Source organism: Diceros bicornis, chromosome 10, assembly GCF_020826845.1.
Source record: "Diceros bicornis minor isolate mBicDic1 chromosome 10, mDicBic1.mat.cur, whole genome shotgun sequence".
Taxonomy (NCBI): domain Eukaryota; kingdom Metazoa; phylum Chordata; class Mammalia; order Perissodactyla; family Rhinocerotidae; genus Diceros; species Diceros bicornis.
In genome coordinates this window covers 81,896,797-81,917,767 of record NC_080749.1, presented here as the reverse complement: position 1 = coordinate 81,917,767, position 20,971 = coordinate 81,896,797, and the positions used below count along the sequence as shown (strand labels likewise).

Here is a 20,971-nt window from a genome sequence, read left to right as displayed (position 1 = left end):
TAGGGGAGAGAAAGAGAAAGACACACACACACACACACACACACACAGAGGGGGGTGGGGGAGAGAGCAAGAGAGAGAAGAGAAGGTCCAGAGACTACCAACTCAAATGCCGACTAGCAGGCCAGGAAAAGAGCAACAATTCATTAAGTGGGTCCCAAGTAAGAAAACAAGAACAGAGTAAGAAGTTAAGCATGAGGACAACAACTTACACTCAGTGTTGGGGAGGTAATAATGGAGACTAGATTGTAACACGCCTTCTAAAGAGAAAACAAGTGTCCTCAGCTCCAACTGACGGTGGCTATGTGGGCAAGTAAAGCCCTGTATTGTCAGAGCTTCTGATTTGTTTTTCCCCCAAAGATGACAGAAATCTGGACTTTTGCATGAAATCTCAAAATATTTAAACATGACAACCAAGTCAAAATATAACACTGAGCAGAACTGAAAAAACACGTCTGTGGGTCACAGCAGGCCCCATGAGCCCTGTGTTTGCAAACTCAGAGGCTGCTCAATGCAAGTCAAGCGGCAGGACCAAAACCAAGTGAGAAGCACGTGCCACGCTGACCATAAGTCAGACCTGTCCACATGCTTGGCAGAGCATCCCGTCCCCACGTTAGGAGTGGGGAGAACTGAACGGGAAATAAAGCGCTCAGTCGGCGCCCGATAAATAGAAAAGCATTTCGGGAATCCACTGTGGTCCTAGATATGTATACAAGACCCTTAAAATCTGGAAACAAGACATCAAAAGCCAAAAAGTTTAGGAATGCAAGAGTTCTAGCCTATTCTTGCAGGCTAGTTCCATACAATATCATACCAGATTCTCGTTATTGTACAAATTCTTAGATTCTGATCCCACAATGAATCAGCTACCCGAGTTTGTTACTCTTGTTCAGGTCTGAGAAGCTGGTCTCAACTTGTAAAGCAAATTATTCAAAATATCTGATTACAGAAGAGATTCATTTTGAAAAGTCTTATCAAATTTTTTTTGCTTTAAAAAAAATGTATTTTCATACACACAGATCCACAAACTTGCTTCTTTTTTTTTTTGGTGAGGAACTAACATCCATTACCAATCCTCCTCTTTTTGCTGAACAAGATTGGCCCTAAGCTAACATCCGTGCCTATCTTCCTCTACTTTATATGCGGGACACCTGACACACTATGGCTTGATAAGCAGTGCATACGTCTGCACCGGGGATCCGAACCTGAGAACCCTGGGCTGCCAAAGTGGAACATGCAAACTTAACCACTACACCACTGGGCCAGTCCCAAATGTGCTTCTTAAAAATTCCAGCATACCTACTATCCCATGAACTCAATGTTCATATTATCTCATTCCTTTCAACTCTCCAACACACTATACATTCTCATCACTAAACAAGTCTTTGCCTTATTCACTTCAACTTCATTTTGTGTGTGTATACATACACACACATATATATAATGAAGGTTCAGTTTAATCAATTATTAGAGCACCTGCTGTGAGAATTCATTCAGGGTAGGAGTAGAGGGACAGTTGCTAATGGCAGGTTGGTCTGCAGTTGTCCAAGACACAGCATCTGCCAGCAGAAGAGCTTAAAATCAAATGAGTTCAGTGATATCAAAAGATGGTAGTAGAAAATGGTTCTCAACCGTGGCTGGGCAATTGAATCGCCTGCAGTGGTTTTCAAAATGCCTACGCCTAGGCTCCACTCCAAACCTACTGACCATGAATCTTGGAGAAAGGGACTCAGGCATCTGTACTATTTAAAATGTTAAAATTAGCAGTAACTAATGATCAACCAGGGTTGAGAGCACCTGCAGGATATGATGCAATTACCCATTCACCTATGACAGGTAATTCTGGTGATAAATTTATCTAATTACTCAATGATCCCCACCTTGACTACCTAAAGACAATCTCCCCTCCACTAACTACTTAACTAAATTGGATCTAGAGCCTGGGACACAGATAAACTACCAGGATCCAAAGACAAGCAACTCATAATTCTCACCCCTTAGTCAATTCACCTCCCCAGTAGAGTTCATCAAAAGGCAGGGAGCAAGGAGGCAGCAGGACCTCAAAGCCCCACATTTCAGAACATAAATAAAGCCTTCCCAAAGGTCCCTCAGTTTCTTCAGCATCTTGCCTCCTTCTGGCTTATCTGATGCTGATTCAGCTGGTTCCCCACATTCCGTAAACACCAGTCTTCCTTGTTTCCTCTCAGCAGGAGGAGGACACTTCTCTGAGGCTGCCCACAAAATCCAGAGTGGCCGCCTTGGGTTTCCCTTACCCTCCAAACTCTGAAAACCTCAACGCTATCCTCAATCTTGAAATCTGCCTCCCTCTCATCTAAATTATTCAGGGCCCCCGAAGAATCAGGCTTAATTTACATTCCTATTCCCGCCAAATCTGTCTTTACAGCACTCTCTACTTGGATATCTAAGAGATCTTACCCAACTTTTTCCATTTGTAATAGGACTGAGGAATATTTTTCATACTTTATTTGCAAATCCTGCAATATTTGTCTCAGAAATTGGACTTCTCCCTATAACACGTACACCTGTACTGTAAAAGATATACTCAAGAGGAACTTGCGGATGTCCCATCTCTCTGCAAGAAACAAAACTGCTATCTTCAGGTTGACAGGTTATCGTAGCAATTTGTAGATAGAACTGTCTTTTTAAAACAAACTGTAAATAATAAATAAGATGGGTAAATTTCAATGCATAATAACTTACTGGGGGATGTGTAGTTAATGACTGAGAGTAAGGACAAGGAGACACAGTTTCTGGGTTCAAATCCCAATTCTACATGCATGTCTCTCCACGTCTCTTTTTCCTCCATCTGTAAGATGGGGATATTAGTACCTACTGCGTGGAGTAAGTCATTTAATATACGTAAAGCTCCTCGAACAGTGCCTGCACCCAGTAAGCACCATTCACGGTAGTTATGTTATCATTCAGTGCAGGGCTTAAAACCTTGCTGTCCAAGCAAACAAGCCTTTTAAATCTCTTTCACTCATTTAAAGAAAGTGAATTTATGACAAATTATTTTTCAAATTGAATTTTGACATTTCTGGTCTTTTCCCATTATTTTCTGAATTCAATAGATAAAAGCATGGAATTTGTCAGAGTATTTCTTGACATTTTACTTCCATTAGGAATACCATTTAATATTAGTTAAGCCTTGTTATGATTACAATACTATTTACAATGAAACTATGGGAGAGGAATACTTTGGGAGGGAAAAAATATCACTTGCCACTTATCAAATTGAGATTTTAAAAGCCAAAGAAGGGAGGGAGGATTTATAAGCTGCAGGTGACCTTTAAATGTCACATTCGCTAATATATAAATGTAAACACAGAAAAATGTAATGTCTGGTAATAATGGTAAACTGATCAATACAATTACATTATGGGATCTGTGATATTATAAATTAGGCTTTCAGTCCAGAATATCAATAGCTTTTTAACACCTTTTAAGATCAAATTACAATGCATTAAATATTTCCTAGTTAGTTCCCTGTATGTTATGTATAAGCTTGTAGCTTACTTCTATTACATGGACAGCTCCACATACTAAACTTCCAAATATATGAGATTTTAGGGCATAAATTATTTTTAATAATGACAAAAATAAAAATAAGTTGATCCTTTCTGTGAGACAATCCTTCAATGAGATCTAATTTAATAATTTGTCTAGAATAATGTTGTTACTATTAACCTTAGCTTACTTTCAGAAGTTAGTGAAACATGATTTCAAGGACAATTGGTTACTTGTGTAAATCTCAGTTTTTAACTGAATTACACAATATAAAGAGCACACACTATTGTAACAATGGAAAAAACATTGGGGTAGATACTCATAGTTTTATAGGCCACTTTGATTATCTTCCCTCCTCTACCTAAATCCTGTCAGTAAAGAGTTCAGCTTCGGGGATCATCGTTAGTATATTAACAGACCTATCACTACACTCTTTCCCAAATCTTGACTGTTCAAGGCAACATACATGTGTATTTACCCAGAGTAGAATGTTTTTCCATATAATAATTCCTAGCAGAGGCACAGACGGTGCAGAGATTTTCTTAAATGTCTCAACTATATATTTGGAAGAAACAAAATTACTTTTATTCCTTGGATAACCTATAAGACATTAAAAGAAATTACAAATTACATCTTTCCATCACCAAATTGGCCAACACACTATTTCTACAATTCCCACAGCATGAGAACAAATATTAAGAGAACCATTGGCATCTAAAGCAAGAGTTTATGACTCGTTCTGTTTGAGGAGTATTTGGGACATACAAGATGTTCCACCTGAGTATCCAAACAATAAAAAAGTGCTCTTCAATGCCTTCATTTATAGATTCTACTGAAGAAGACAGAGGCTCAGCATGTTACCCAAACACCTGAGATGAGTTCTACTGTCCCCCTAGGTCTTCTGAACACGCACTGGACACTTAAAAACAAGAGTCACTTAATTTTTACTTGTTTCTGACTTCAGGGACAGAGCTGGAGACACCCTTTGTCGTATGTCACCCAGGACCTGACGCAGCCCACACATGTAGTAAATGCTCATAGAATGTGTGGGCTTAAACTAAAAGTACTCAGAACGCAGACCGGTTGGTGTAAGCAAACAGCATCCTTCCACTTGAGTTCCTGCCCAGCCACTTAGGGAGCACGGCTCACGAGGCAGAAATTCCAAGGGCCCATGGGCTGTAACTTACTTGCACCAGTCAACTTTCTAACTCAAAGAGCAGAAGTGGGGCGGGCCTCGGCGGGTCAAAACTCACACCCCAGGTGAGCAGCAGCTTCAGGCGTGCCCTGGAGAAGCGTTCCCTCCAACTCCTACAGCAGTGCTTCTCCCGCTTCAGCGGTCATTCCAACCACCCGGGAGCTTGTTGGAAAGCCACTGAGGCAGGGGGCTTGGTTCAGGGCCCCAGACTGTGCATTTCTAACGAGTCCCCGAGGGATTTCGAGGCTGCGGTTCCTCCCACCACCCTCTGAGAGGCAAGGCCCACAGACGCCCAGCGACACCCAGGTCACTTAGACTAGCAACGCACGAAAGTTGTGGCCACGGGGGGTGAGCAACCCAGTCGCCGGGTGCTCTGCGTCGCCGCCCGGTCCTGGGCACCTGGCAGGTGCCTGGCCCCTGCGCCCCCGCCTGCCCGCCCGCGCCCGCGCCCACCTTCTCCCGGGTCCTCAGGTAGCGCTGCAGCGCCTGCTGCGTGAGCTCCCGGACGCGCAGCTGGCCCTCCTTGCAGGGCACCACGATGCCCGTCCTGCCGAAGCACACGGTCACCTTCATCCTGGCCCCGGCGACCACGCCAGGCCGGCCGAACAGGTGCCTGGCCCCCGGGGGCGGCTGCCGGGCGCGGGGGGCCTGGAGACCCGGCCTCCCCCGCGGCGCCCTCGCCCCGGGCCGGCGCGCGGACCGGAGGGGCGGCGGCGGGAAGGGCCCCCCCGGCTGGCGGCGGCGCCTGCTCGGGCCCGGCCGAGGCGGCTCTCCGCGCGCGCCCGAGCGGAACTGCGGCCCGGCCGGCCTGGCCCCGGCCCCGCTCTGCCCTGGCGGCGGCGGCCCCGGGCCCGGGCGGGAGTGGGCGGCGGCGGCGGCGGGGCCGGAGTTGGGAGGAAACTTTTGCGCCGGCTCCAGCTCCGCCCGCCCGCGCCCTGCGCTCCGCGCTCCGGCCCGCGGCCTGGGCCGGCTCTTAAAGGGGCCGCGGCGCGGGGCTCTCCCCGGCTCCGTGCCTCCCGCACGCACGGGGAGCTCGGGGAACTGTAGCGGGGCCTGAGAGCTACCCACCGGGGGCGGAAACCGGATCTCGCAAAGCACGGTTGGGGGAATAGCTGGGAGACTGCAGACCTTAAAACGAGGGGATTGGAGCAAGCTTCAGGAGAGCCCAAAGCAGGTGCTTCTCGCCACGCCCACCAGAAACCCCCCAAGGAGTGCCGGCTCACAGGTACTGAGCCAGGGGTGGCCAAAAGGCCTATCAGGAACTTCGTCTTAAGCACAGCATCACATCTGCCCTCGGGAGCCCTGAGATGGCAACGCCGAGGGGAAGCTTGGGGATAACGTGGCAGTGGGGCCATTCCTTTTACAGTCGAGGACACTGTTCCGCCAAAGGTCCCATCCCAGACGCAGATATGATGGCGTATGTTTACAAAGGTCCTTCTGAAATGTGCCTCCTGTTGTGCCTTTGACTAGAAAAACCATTTTAAACGCATTTAGGCTCATGATGTGGCAGGTGTGTATCCATCACCAATTGAAATCAGCGTGTCTGGAAAAAAGTTCAACAAATAACATGTGTATCATTCTTAGCTGTCACATCAACCAGCTCCTTTAGCCTAACAACAACCCTGGAAGGCAAGTATTATTTTTCCCAATTTGTGCATGAAGAATGGTGCTCAGGGAGTTTAAGACACTGAGCTGACCATGGAATTCGCTATGTTGAATGGAATTCACGTCTTCTGACATTAAATCTCTGGTCTCCCCAAGCAGTTTTCTTAGCAATCCAGTTCATCCAACAAGATCCTCAGAGCTACATCATGTGTTTCTCTACAAAAGGATTTGTTCCTATGTCAAGATACACTTAACTTGAATTGCCTAGGATAGTACGATAATGCACAGGAGATTAAAATAATGGACTCATTGGTTTTGAGAGTTTTTACAATTTTTCACTCATTCATACATGCAATAAATGTATATTGGTTGTCTCCTATGTGGTATAGGGCCTTATATAAGATCAATAGCATCAAAGAGGATCTTGTAGACCAAGTTGACTTGAAGAAAATGTATATTAGTATAATTTGGTTGCAAATCTAATACAAACTAATTTAAATAAACCAAAGACAAACTATTTCCTCATAAAATCAGAAGACCCAAAGAGCATTCCTTTGAGGCGAAATTGAATCCAGAAACTCAAGCGATGTCCTCAGGGGCCATCTCTCTCCATCTGTTGGCTCTGTGTCCCTCAATGATGTCTCCAGTCTCAAGCAAGATCTCCCCAAAGGAGGCAAAGATGGCCGCTCCAAGTGCTCCGTTTCCACAGCCTTCAAGCCAGCCTGTCAGGCATCAATACGCCTTCTTCTGATGAGGGCTTGCATGTCCAGGCTCCAGTCACATACCCTCCCTCTGGCCAGATGAATGAAACTGTTTGGACCTGGTTCACCTGCCGCTAAGTCATATGGACTGAGAACAGAGGAGGGGTGAACCCACAACTGATGGGACAACAAAAACAATTAGCCACCACAAAATATAAGATTGCTTCCCAACCCTCAAGGGGCTTATAGAGGGTGAGAAGACAAGGCCTACAGATGTGAGATGTTGAATAGAAACTACAAAACAAGTGAGTTTGATCATTCTACTGAACGTCATTGATTTAGATGTACGCCAGGCACTGTTCTAGGTGAAGATAGATAGGTAGACGTAAAGATAGATATGTGATAATTACATATGTACATACATACATGTATCCATATGCCTCATTTATTATGTATCTATATCTTATCTTCCTTTGCAATAATCTTACAAGAAAAGAGATACTTTTGTTGTCCTCCTTTTAGAGATGAGAAACCTGAGGCCAAGGGAGGTTATGATCACATTCTTAGAAGGTAGCAGAGTCTGGATTAGAACCCAGGCAGTCTGACTCCAGAGTCCTCATAGTAACTGCTTTGCTGATCTGACGTGGGAAGCACCAAATGAGTAGAGCAAACGAACAAATAAATGCTTAATGCTGTGCATTAATATGTGCTCCTTCGCTTTAATACTGGCTATCAGATGGACATGTAGAATGGGACAGAGCAAACATTTTCAGCTGATGAAATAACTCTGCATGTGCCTTTCTTTATGCTTCATGGCCTTTTTTATTTCCTTCACACTTGCTCCAGACTGCTTCTTTCTGCTCAGATAATACATGGCTCCTGCTCTTCTTCACACCACAGACTTCCTCTCGGCCCAGCTTTAGCTCCTCCCTGATACCCATGGCCCCAACCAGTGCCGGGGCTTTGAGAAGCCCCAGGCGAACAACGAAGAACACCGGGCTCTCCAAATCCCACTCACAGGAAGACTGGCATCAGGTCTTGTGGGATGCGGCAGAGGTTGTGCGGTTGTGAGACGAAGGCAGAGATGACGCTGGGCCCAGATATGAACAATGCATTGTACAATCCTGCACACCGTGGAGTGAACTTGAATGACCTCAAATTAGTAATTATAAAAAGAGTTCAGCGTTTTCATTTCATGTTTATTGAATAGCCAGATTTAATTTGTTATTCAGCCTTAGCATACATAGAAACAATGTATCATATATTAAGAAGCGGTATAAAAGAACACAGTTGCAACACACAGACAGTCATGCCCAGCAAATTCCTAAATCAATATTTCCTGCCCCATGGGACCTCCTGGGCAGAAGATGATAAAAATTTGCCTTGATTGAGTAACACTAGAGGATTCTAGGCCTGGGTTCCACTTTCTTGTTTTGTCTGTTGGATGGGTAAATGTTGCCTGTGGTATGTTTTTTTCCCATTTGTTATCCCACAGCTTAGCAAGTTTGGGAGTAGCCTGTGAAAATGTGTTATGCGGAGAAAATAATACTGACCAATATTATTAAACTGCTCTGCCTTATGGGAAGTATAACTAAAATGTCAGGTACCAGTAGCTGTATATTAAATAAAGAATGATAATTTTTAATATATAGTTGATCAGTCATCCATTCTGATATTTTGCATGATTAAAATAGAAAATACTTTCACCTTTCAAGGAATTATTTATAACAAGCACTATTTATCACAAAAAAAATTAATTGAATTGGAGATAATCTTCTTTCTAAGGCCCTTGGAGCAATTAGTACAATAGATTATGTTCTTAGTTTCCTTATGAAAGCAGGTGCCAGAGTGATATAATAAGAGAAGAAAGAGAAAAATGGGTTTGATTTTTCATTCTTTCCTTCATATTTAAAAGCAAAGGGTTTGGGTTATTGTTTAACTTGGCAAGAATGGGTTTTTCTTAAGAGATGTTTGTCTCTAAATGCCTGATGGCATTCATTTGTTGACTGTGTCTTTGTTGATTGTTTCCGTAGCAATCCCTAAAGCATACATAATAATGCTTTCTACCCTGAAGGGAGTATTGTGGGCTGTCAGCTTTTTTGAAAGGTCTTATTTATGCCTGTTCTATAAAGTCACAAGTCTCCACAATGATACAGCTAGACCACCCTTCCTTATGCTGAATTCCACTCTCTGGATATTAATGTCCAACCTTGATTTATGTTTTCTTAGAAAGGACCTGAATCATGAAATGAGTGTCTCTTTAAGAAACAAATTAAAATAAACAAACCAACCAAAAGCAAGGAAACTGTCCCAACGATATTGCATCAAGAGTTGATCATGAGTTAGATGTTTGTCCTCATTGTGTGGTCTCCTTCTCTGAAGCATATTAGGGCCCATGAATGTTGACCACTGGGCATAGGTCCTCCTCAGAGTGGGACCAGGTCTCTCACCACTAGGCTTCAGTGACAGACTGTTAAGCAGGGTCAACAGCACTGATCAGGATGCTCTCCAACAAGCTACGTTATGCCAGGATAGCTCCTGAACTGAGGGGAGGTTGCAATCCAGATTTCTCTTTCCAATTCTACTGACTTTTCCGAAGGCCTCTTTCTGCTGTTCATTTATGTCTCTTACTTGTAGAAGTGAGTTGGTGTTCATGTAATTGACAGGAGGTAGAGAGAGAGCTGAGATTTGGCAACAGATGCTTCAGTTATTAAAGGATTGTGAGCAGAACTAGTAAAGTGGAGCCTGATATCCCTTGTTCCCACATACTCTGAACTCACCAGCTATGTGATCTTAGGCGAGCTCCCCGGTGTTCCTTTGTCAAATGGGATGATAATCCTACTTCAAGGTATAACATCTGTAAAGCACCCAGAATATGGTAGGCAAACTGTATTGCCCTCCTCCACCTTTTATTCAATTTACTAGCATTTCTGCCACTCATTTTTACTGGGCCTGAAACTACTTCCAAAAAGAAACAAATCAAATGATACTTGGAAGCTACACATCAGCACTGTCATCAACACTTCTGAAGCCCAACTGTAACTGGCTCTGAAATGAGGGTGCGACACTCATAGCAAAAATAATAAGATTTGTGTTATATTCCACAATCTACATATTATTTAATTTGATGCTCAAAGAAATAATCCTGGAACATAGTCTAATACCTGAGAATCAAGAATTACAGAGTGAAAGGAGCCTTGGAGATTATTTGTACAATCTCCTTGTTCTATAGATGAGGAAACTAAGGCCTGGAAAGATCAGGTGACCAGCCAAAATCAGGACCAAGGTCCTCCGGGTCATAGTCCAGTGCTTTCTTCACTTCCTTGTCTGCCTGGTAATGGAATTTAAAACAGTGGAAATTTGACAAATATTGGCTCAAGGCTGTGAACTTTCATGGGGCAAAGAGGTGACGGTAAGGAGCTCATTCTCCTATCTAGTCCTGCAGTTTCCATTTAAACTTAAGATTCTAAACCCTTGTTCTCACCATAATTGTAAATCTCAAAGAGATATACTGAGAGTTGAAAGGACCAATACAGAAAATAGAAAACCAGCAAAGGATTTTAAGCAGGACAGCGATATGATCAGATTTGTGCTTGGTGGAACGCAGAGGACCTGGGAGACAGACAATGCCTCTGCCTAGTTCATTCATTCCATCATTCATTTCTTTATGCAACAGTATTTATTCAACACCTGTGCTCTGCTGAGCACAAAGTGATCACAAAGCTTGGACTCTGGTGAGGAAGACAGATGCTGAATGACTAAGCAAATGGACTAAATATTTGCAGATTGTGATAAGGTGTACTGAAGGGTAAAAACAGTAGGATCTGTGATAGGGAACAGCAGGGTAAGAGAGAACATATTAGATTGGATGAACGAGAGAAAAAAATAACTTGTGAAGAGAAAAAGGTACAGTAAATACAAATATTCCTGAGACAAGACCAAGACTGGTGTGTTTCAGGAATTAGAGAAAGCCAGTTTGGTAGGAGCACTAATGAGGCAGGAGACAGAGGCGGGGAATGAGGGTGAAGAGATTGCCTGCAGCGGCGGCCTCCTAAAAGCCCAAGGCAGTGTAAATGATGACGAAGGGCAGATCCGAGAGATCTTTCAGGATCTGTGACAAATTTTAGATGGCAAGCTCTTAGGAGGAGTCAGGAAAGACTCAGGTTCCTAGTTAAGAGGTGACATTATTAATTAAAGCTAGAGACTCTTGGAAAGGGCAGGCTGGGGCTGGTGGGGAAGGAAGAGAAAGTTCAGTTTGGGACATTTGGACTTTGATGTGCCTGCAAGGCAACCAGGTAGAAGTGTTTAGTTAGCTGGCAATAAAAGGTTTGAAGCTCAGGAGAGTCTGGAGACTAGATATTTAGATTTAGGGTCATAGTTCGAACTTGAACTCATCAGAATGGAAGAGATCGTCCACAAAAGGAGTTTAGAATGAAAGGCAACAGGGCTTAGACTAGAATCTTGGAGAATGCCAGTATTTAAGAAGAGAGAGATCCAGAGGAGTTACACCTGCGTATGATGATGCTTTAATTACAAGTTCTTATTATTATTCTATATAAGGTATTAGCAAGGTCGAAGATGTGATAAGAAAGGGTGCTGCAGCCCCAGTGAAGACACAATGGCAGAGGACAGGAAATTGAATGTTAACAATGGAAAGCAAGATAGTTTGACTGGAACAGACAGGCTTCATTGGAGTGTAACATAGGATGTAAGGTTATAAAGATATGGGAAGAAGGAAATGACAGAGGGAAATGATTGAGGGAGATCTAGGAGAACTAGACTAAGGAGTCTGGATCTGTTTCACCAAAGAAGTATCCTGTAGGTACTTCAGCAAGAGAATGATATGCATAAAATAGCATTTGATAGTCATTAATCTGACATCTTTGTGTATAATTAGAGTAGAAAGTGGCTGAAAGTTGAGGAGGATCCAAAAGAAGGATGTTGGAGTAAATCACATGAAGCTAAATTTAAATGAAACGTTGTATATGTATATAGGAGTGGAATATCCCTACCTGTACATGTGTTTATCCAAAGCAGTGGACTATACGGTTGCTTAATGTCCAGTCGTACTGTTCTACTCCTCCACGCATATGACTCAGGGTCCATTCAGGCAAACTGAACACACACCTTGTCTTACACAGAGGGAACTGAATACAAGAAATCAATCACTGTCGATGGAGGAGCTGAAAAGCCAAACAGGAAATGGGCAGGCGACTCAGAGCTTAGCCACCGCGGGAAGCAGCTTCTCTCTCTAGGACTGGCTAGGTGCAGGCAGGAGCAGGTGTTAGCAGACCCCAGAGGCTGGGCAGCCTGGCAGAAGCTGCAACCATAGCAGCGGCTGCCTGGCAGAACCTGGGAACACAGAGCGAGGGGCTGCCCAGAAGAGACTGGAGCTATAAGGAGTTGCAGTCATGAAAGTACAACCAGAGGAGAAGAAGAGAGAGGGAGACTCCCATACCCTCCGGATTCCTTTCTCCAGCCCTCCATGCTTCCCCCGGAGTCTCACCCGCTGAGCCAGCTGAAAGCCTGTTAGCAAGGAGAAGGGCAGGGATGTATTTGGGAGCAAACATAATGACTGCCCTGGAATGTCTTTCCTGGTGGGCTTCTGCAGTCATTCATAAATAGAGATTTTAATTCTCACTAACATTTTAGATTAAGGAAAAGCACTAATAATATTTTCAATTCAATTTGGTATATTTATGAAAATAAGTTTTTTCCCAGCCTGGACTAAATTCATGTTTTCTCAAGAGAAAGTACTTCTACATCTTAGTGAAATATAAGCTTTTCCTTGATTGCCAAAATAACTGTTTCCATCGTTTAAGAAATAAAAAAATTTCTACTCCTGCTTAGTCATCAAACTCAAATTAATAGTTTTGTTTAGCTATGATTACACAGGACTATAACAGCAAATCCAAAAATCCTATGAATATTGAGTGCTGACGATGTCTACCTACAATGCTATCTGATAATACTTCATTTATTTTATTTGCTATAATTTTAGACACTAATCCATAGATTCAGGATGGAAGCTTTGAAGACTATCTGAGTTTAAAGTTGTGATTTCTTTATAAAACTATTTCAGAAAGCCATTAATACTTTACCACATGTGTACATGAATAAGTATAATTTTATCAGAAAAAACTTGATTTAATTAGTATTTTTCCTTCAAGAGTGTGCACTCTTGTTAGTACATGTTTGTTTCAACTTTTTATAATTGTCTTCAAACTCCTTTTTATATAGTTATAATACAAATACCATAAAGAATATAAATAAGTTGTATGTGGACTTCAACGTATCTCATAAGACTTGAAAGGGACAACTTCACAGCAAATAAAAAGAGCTGTCAGTTTGCCAAGTGCATGGTAAACTTTTGGTACTTGATACCCCCAAATGGTGGTATAAGTGATGAGTAATATCTGTTGGTCATGACCTCTACCAAACCCAATGAGCTTTTTCCAGCTGCAGATTCCCTTGGTGCAGCCCCCTACTCCAAACAGCAGTGCCAGGCTCTTTGAAGGACTAAGATAGTGACGGATTAGATCAAGACTGGCCCCTGATTCAAAGACAGCCATCCATAGGCTAACTGATGACCGATGACATAACCTGGTATTAAGAGCTATGCCTGATAAAGTAATTGGTGATGAGCTAAGCTGATCAAACTGGCTCCTTCTAGTACACAGGCTGGTGAAGAGAGAGGATGGGCTACATGTTAGTGAGAGAATCGAAAGGCCAATTCAATTCTTGAGACCCCAGCAGTCCATACCAAAGTAGAAAGCATATCTGGAGCTGCCTCAGCTCTCCACTGACCACCTAATACCAATCTGCAGGCATCGTTGCAATAACAACCACTTTCTACCCAATTGTTGGTTCATTATATTATTCTGAGTGAGGCCAATCCTTAAACCAAAAACAACTATCTCTAGCAAAGAACACAAATATTTATAAATTCAAGAAAAAATAAGTTCATGAACAATAAGTCACAGATCCAAGGTTTTTTAAATGTATCATTGCCAGTATGAACCCAGGGCCTAGCAGCAATGAATTGGATTATAACTGGAGTAACCTAGCAGTCCATGGATACTTGAATAAATTTTGTTGAAGGAAGGAAGTGGAACACTGGTTTTCAGGAGTAGGTAAGGATACCAGGAATGGAAAAATCCAGCCTAAGAACAGAGTTAAGGCCTGTGACTTTTCTACACTCCAGGGTAGAGAGACGGATGTTTCCCTCTGAAATCCCAAATATCTGCATTTGAAGGTTGCAAATATGGCCAACAGGCCCAGAGGCAAGGAAACTGCATTCTTGAGAAACAAGGTGTTAGGAGGAACTCCTCGGAAGAACAGTTGAACCCTACTATAGTAACAGCGTATGCTGTGATGCATCACAAGGATCCACCTCAGGACTGAGCACTCGTTCTTCTGGTGCTAGGATTATCAGCAGCTGAGGATCTCAGCTGAACTGCCGTCCAGGAATTTCTCTCAATGAAACAGAGCCTCCCTGCCTGAAATCATGCCTCATCTGTGGGCAGCCCCCATGCCCACATCCACTGAGTGATCTATGTGTTCGGGGGCAGGGGGTAAAGGTCCCGATCCCTTGCCTTAAGACTGGTCAACTCTGAATGGTCATCCCAGTTGCAGTAGACCTTTGTGGAAAATGCATCCCCATGCAATTCCTTTCTCTGCACAATCCTACTTCCTTCACTTCCATACAAGAATTGATTTTGAGCACCCTCCCCAATAAATTTCTACATATGAATCTCCATCTCATAGTCTGGTCTCCAGATAACCCAACCTGAGATATAAAGTAATAAAAGAGCTCTGCAAGAATTCACAGACACAGTGAATTTGCATGTAAATGAGGGCTCAGGTAATGATGGATCAACCAACTTCAAGATAAAATTGATGGATAAATAAATGAAAGAATGTGTTGTAAATGCCTCCAGTTATTTAAAAAAAAAAAAAAATACCCCAAAAGGCAGACTAGCAGAACATTGAGCCAAAGATATTCAGTTGATAATAACTCAGTAATGGTGGCTCACATTGGCATAGATAAAATGGTCAAAAGTTCTATTACCTGAGTGCCTTGAGTAGGGCTCCTAAAGGCATAGAAGAGTCTGTCTGAACTTCCAGCATCTTGAGAAGAAGTCATTGCCAGAAAAACACACCTCTGATGTCTTAATTCCATCTAAAAGTAATATTTGCATTAGATCCTATAGTACATCCATGTTGTTTTAATGAAAAATATGTTTTAGATTACTTCCCATCAGAAAAAAAAAGTTTTTTCCCCATCTCTTTGTCTAAAGGATGAAACACTAATCCAATTAGTCTTTCAACTTCATCCAGGCACTTTCTCATCTCTGCCTTAGGTTTACAATATTTTATGAAGCCAATTATCTAAATATACATATAAAATGACGATAGATTCTTTACAACTTTATGAGTTAGACCAGAGTAATCACTGAAGACAGATCCATTCACTTGTTCAGCAAATATTTAGCAAGTGGCTACTATAGGTCAAATTCTGTTTTAGGATATACAGTGTGCTATGGACTGAATGTTTGTGTCCCCCCAAAATTCTTATGTTGAAATCCTAATCCCCAGTGGAATAGTATTTGGAGATGGGGCCTTTGGGAGATGATTAGGTCATGAGGGTGGAGCCCTCATGAATAAGACTAGGGCCCTTATAAAAGAAAGCCCAGAGAGCTTCCTCATCCCTTCCACCAGGTGAGGACACAGCGAGAAGATGGCCACCTATGAACCAGGAAACAGGCTCTCACCAGACATCGAATCTGCTGGCACCTTGATCTTGAACCGTCAACCTCCAGAACTGAGAGAAATAAATTTCTGTTGCCTATAAGCCACCCTGTCAGTGGTATTCTAATAGCCCAAACAGACTAAGACACAGAGGTAAACAAGAGATATAATACATCTGGTGTCCTGGAGGCTATATTTTTTTGAGAGAAGACTGAGATCAGCAGAACGCAGCCAAGAGGGGAATTAGTGCAAATTTTCATACTACTGTTGGTGTAAATTTCAATAAATCTTTCTCTTGTGAGGTCATGTCACTTTTGACACGTGGTGGCTGATAAGTGTTTTCGATCCACTCCTCAGTTTCACGTGTGCCTTAGAGAAATACTCAAAGGATGTTTTAAGTGATGAAAGATGGCTGATGAGAGAGTTGTTTATTTTATTTCTAAATCTATAATTTTCATCAAATTTAAGAACTGAGTGGTGATCCACAGAATCAGGTTTCTTTACTCAACTCTCAAGCTTCGTTTTGTTACAACCATTTTGTCACGTGCAATGAAAGCTTCCACAGTTTTGCCTTGAATGTACTGATTGTAAGAACCCTCCAAAAAAAGTCTGCTCACCCCACCAAATTTTTGAGCCACTCCTAAACTTATAGTTAAGGTGAACAATGAATTCATTCTCCTCTTCTACATTTAGAGATATAGCAGGAGGGAAGGTGGGGGGATAAATACACCAACCTCATCGTCGCTCATCTCCTACAGGTACATTTCATTGGTCAAATCTACTGGAAGGCAGAAGACAAGGGGTCCAGCGAAACTCTTGGAGCCGAGAGTAGGGTAGAAAGAGTGGAGAGTGTTCACCACGAATGGTGCACCTTCAAGGTGTGCAGTGGTGTGGACTGTGGACTTACCCTCTTGACATTTTACCTATTCTAGATTTGGCCTCATCCATTGAGCTTGCTTGAGGGACCAAGTTTTCCAAAGTCTCTCTGCTGTAGCTTGATCTCTCAATACACATGACTTTCACTAGACAAGAAAGCCCTCAGTCACTCAGCTTTTCTGTGCCTTAGTTTCCTTGTCGTAAAGGAGATTAATAATAGAGCCTTCCACCTTTTAGAATCCTTATGAAAATTGACGTGAGATCAAAGATGTTAGGGCAGTGTTCTTTGATTTTTACTTCAATTTTTGTGAATTCAGTTGACTTGAGTCAGTTCCCCAAAACTTCATCATGTGGGAGCACTGAAAAGGCTTCATTTCTAGACACACAGGCTAAGAACCAGCCTCTGGGTGACTACCTGAAAATAGGATCCCTGGAAATCACCTCTGGACAATACTACCTTTCTGTTATGTGGGGGGATGGGAGTTGCTTACCTAGGGCAAATTCCTAGGACTTTATGACCAAGAAAACACTGCTCTGTAATTTCCACCGTGGGGGCAACCAGGTTATGTGGCAGGTTCCCAGCCTCTTTACTTGCCTTTGCCCCCTGCCCTTCATCCTGGTAGAAAAAATCCAGACTCAAATGCGACAGAGCTGAAAGTCCTTGGAAAAATTACATTGTACACGTGTCAGGTTTTATTGCTCAAATCACTTTGCTCAAGGGCTCAGGCTCCAAGGTTGAAGTCCAGCTTTTGAGGAAGTCCACTTGCAGAGGTGTGTCTGTCATCTGGCCTAACCTGCCCAGAGGCAGGAAGGAGTCTCTAAGGGTTGCCAACCCTGAGATGGGAGCAGGGAAGCCAACAACTAGGGCAGAATGTCAGAGTCTGTTTCAGAAAGTAAGAGTGACACTGGCTAAGAATAAGGGTTGGATGTCTGGTCACGATGGCAGGAGGCACCCAGTTTGAGCAGGAGCAAGAAGCAGAGGCTAAGGGTGACTCCTACAGCAAAGTCACCTAGCATCTGAGAGGCCATAAGACACCTTTTGCATTGTTGGGTTTTGGGTCCAAACAAATCCATGCAACAACGTTTATAAGGCCGTGGCCCTCCATCCACGAAAGTGCCTCCACATCCCTACATCTTCTATGTGAGCTCCTCTGAACTGGAAGTCATCAGCCCACTCTCTACAAATCTCCTATGAGAAGTCGCAAAACTCCCATCAAAGCTTATATTTGGGATGCTGTAAGCTCAACATCTTCCACAACGCCATTTACCTCACCTGAACCCTGACTTTTAGGTAACATCATCAATTTCTTGAAAAAGTGTCCAAACAAACTCAGACTCAGCTCTCCGTTGCTTTTCCCAGACAACGATCCTGCCATTGTGCAACTACCTCTGTTCTTTGAACACCAGCCATTTGCTTATTCTGCCCTCTCTACAATTCTGCAGCTGTCGTATACTCACCTTAAACATCCTACCAGTCAGGGGCCTGGCAGGAGACAGATGGTGCGCTCATAGGGTTAATTGAAAAGAGTTTAATGTAGGGACAATTTGCAGATGTGGGCAGGGTGAAGGGAGACAACAAGGGATAGTGTTGAGAGATTCGCAAGCAAGAAGACTTCTGGCCCGAGGCCTGAGGGTGCGAGAGGACAAGGTGGCTACCAGATGCTAGAGAGAGCCACAGCTGTGGGAAGGAGCTGCCCGCTGGGATCTGTGGCCAGAGAAAAAGTAACACAGCCACTGCCCAGCGTGTCTGGTTCCAGAGACGCAAAATGCGCCAGATAGCCAGAACAGATAGCCCACGTTCTCTTCTCTCCTCTTCTCCATTCTTTTGCCAGAGCCTCTTATTTGACCAAACCCCACTTGAAACCATGGGAAGGAAGTCTTAGTGAGGCAGTTCATGGAGGTGAGCTTCTCTGGGGGCAGGGAGTAGGGCTGGCAAAGGACCTAGGAAGGCAAACAGAGAATAATCAGCACCAACATACTCCTCTATGGTTCTTTTTAAATAACATTTATTGGTTGTCTTTACTGTGATTATAAAAGTAATAAATGTTCATGAAGAAAAATTTAAAAATACAGAGAACTATATGTAAGAAAATAAGAGTAACCCATAATTCTGTTACCCAAAGCTAACTACTATTAACATACTATCTGTATAGTTGTGGGTTCTGCTTTTTATATTTAACAAGATATCATGAACATTTCCCTGTGTCACTAAATTTTATTTGGAAACATTATTTTTTTAGTGGCTCCATAGGTTTCCATCTCTTGGATTCACTAAGATTTGTATACCCATTTCATTAACGCTAACATTTAGGTTATTTCTAATTTTTTACTATGAAATGTATGAAATGACTACTCTCATAAATAAATCTGATTATTTTCATAGAAGAAAGTCTTAGGAGTGGAATTACTGTGTGTAATGTTTCATAAACATTTCAGGCCTCTTTATGCATGTTGCCGAATTACACTCTGCCCGCTCCCCAAGACCTTGGCTTCTTAAGATCGTGAGTCTAACGTTTAACTCCGTTTGCTACAGTCACGTGCAATAATGGTAATACTGTACAATAGCAGAGATATAAATACTGTGGCAGGGCAGGCAGAGGAAGAGATGTTGATGATAGAGGAGGGAGTGAGGGGAGACAAGAGCACATGCTGTTTCATCTCGTTCTCCCAGACCTGGTACATTGTGGAGCACAAAGAAAGTGCTCATTAAGATTGGTGAGCAAGAGAATCCAGTGTCTAGCTTGCATACTGGCTGGTGGGGATGCTCTAAGTTGAGAGAGAAACAAAAGTCCACCCTGGTCAGATCCTGTAAACAAAGCCAGCCCTCCCTAGAACTGCAAGCATTGTGTGCATGTAAGTCAGGCCTGGGTGACAGTGCTGGTTACAGACACATCCCAGGGCCACTCTGGAACCATGTACCCTGCTTCGTTTCCCTGTTCTCCCAGCTCTCCTTCAGGTCTTGGTGTCTGCATTTGCACCTCCGCCCACGTGGGTCATGGTTTAGACAGCCCTTTGGCTTGAGCGTTGCAGTTAAGAGCACGGGGTGGCTGGTCAAAACTCCCTGAGTTTGAATCCAGCTCTACTACTCACTAGGTGTGTGACCTCAGACCTGCTATTTCAGTGCCTTGGGTGTCAGTTTCCTCACGTGTATATGGGGCTAATAACATACCCCCGATGCTATAAGAAATTACCACAAACTTAATGGCTTAAAACAACCCAAATTTATTATTTTACAATCAGAAGGTCTGAAGTCTGACATGGCTCTTACAGGGTCAAAATCAAGCTATTTGGTAGAGCTGTGTTCCATCTGGAGAAACTAGGGGAAAATCTCTTCCTTGCTTTTGCAGCTTCTAGAGGCTGCCGGCATTCCTTGGCTCATGGCTGCATCACTCCAATCTCTACTTCCATCTTCCCATCCCCTTCTCTGACTCTGACCCTCTGCCTCCTGCTTATAAGGACACTCTGATTACACTGTGCCCACTCAGATAATCCAGGATCATCTTCTCATCTCAAGATCCTTAACTTAATCACATCCAAAAGGTCCACTTCACCACATAAGGTAACATGTTCACAGGTTCTGGGGATTTGGACATGGACGTCTTTATGGAGCCATTATTTTGCCTATCTCACCACCTCATAAGGTTGTTGTGAAATCACAAAAGAGAACAAACAAATAAGTGGTCTGTGAAAACTACCTAACACAGTGCCTGACATGTAAGAAACAGGCAAAAAATGTCGGCCATGATTTTTACTAAACCTTTTCCCCTCCTCGTGCTGAAGACTCTCTTAATTTGTTCATTTTACCCAAACTTCTTCCCTCTCCTCCTTCCTTGGGAGGAATTTTACAAACAAAAGAGAAGGATCCGATACAGGGGTAATTAATGAGCTCTGCTCTGAATGTGTTGAGTTTGAAGTGCTTGCTGGACAGATGGATGGAATGTGCAGCAGGCAAGTGGGAATATTGGCTCAGGGGGGATACTGGGGCTGGTGAGAGGTTTTGAAATCATGGGTATAGTTGAGTTCACAAGATTTGATGTAACACATGAGAGAGGGTGTATAAAAAAGTAAAGAGAAAGATTGAAGAGGGATCACAGACAGAATCAACATTTAAAGGGAAAGAGGGGGGGGAGTCTCCAAGAAAACTGAACAACTGCATAGAAAGGTCCCAGAAGTTCAAGAGGGAGGGGCCTCTAAGGCTAAAGTAGGAGAGGATTCCAATGAGGAGAGGCGTGGTGACAAACTCCAACAGGGACCAGAAAATGAGGCTGAACTTGACAAGTTAGTGGTGGTCTTTTTAGGTAGGGTTTCAGTTGAGCGG

General features: G+C 43.2%; 1 protein-coding gene across 1 annotated transcript in view; it reads right to left on the bottom strand.

Annotated features, from left to right (window-relative positions):
* PARD3B (par-3 family cell polarity regulator beta) overlaps window positions 1-5,391 on the bottom strand; it is a 931,426-nt gene extending 926,035 nt beyond the window's left edge. Inside the window, exon 1 of the mRNA XM_058549666.1 lies at window positions 5,174-5,391. Within this exon, the coding sequence (XP_058405649.1) occupies window positions 5,174-5,293 (120 nt within the window). The 5' untranslated portion in view covers window positions 5,294-5,391. The remainder of the gene's footprint in view (window positions 1-5,173) is intronic.
* Window positions 5,392-20,971: the final 15,580 nt, after the last annotated feature.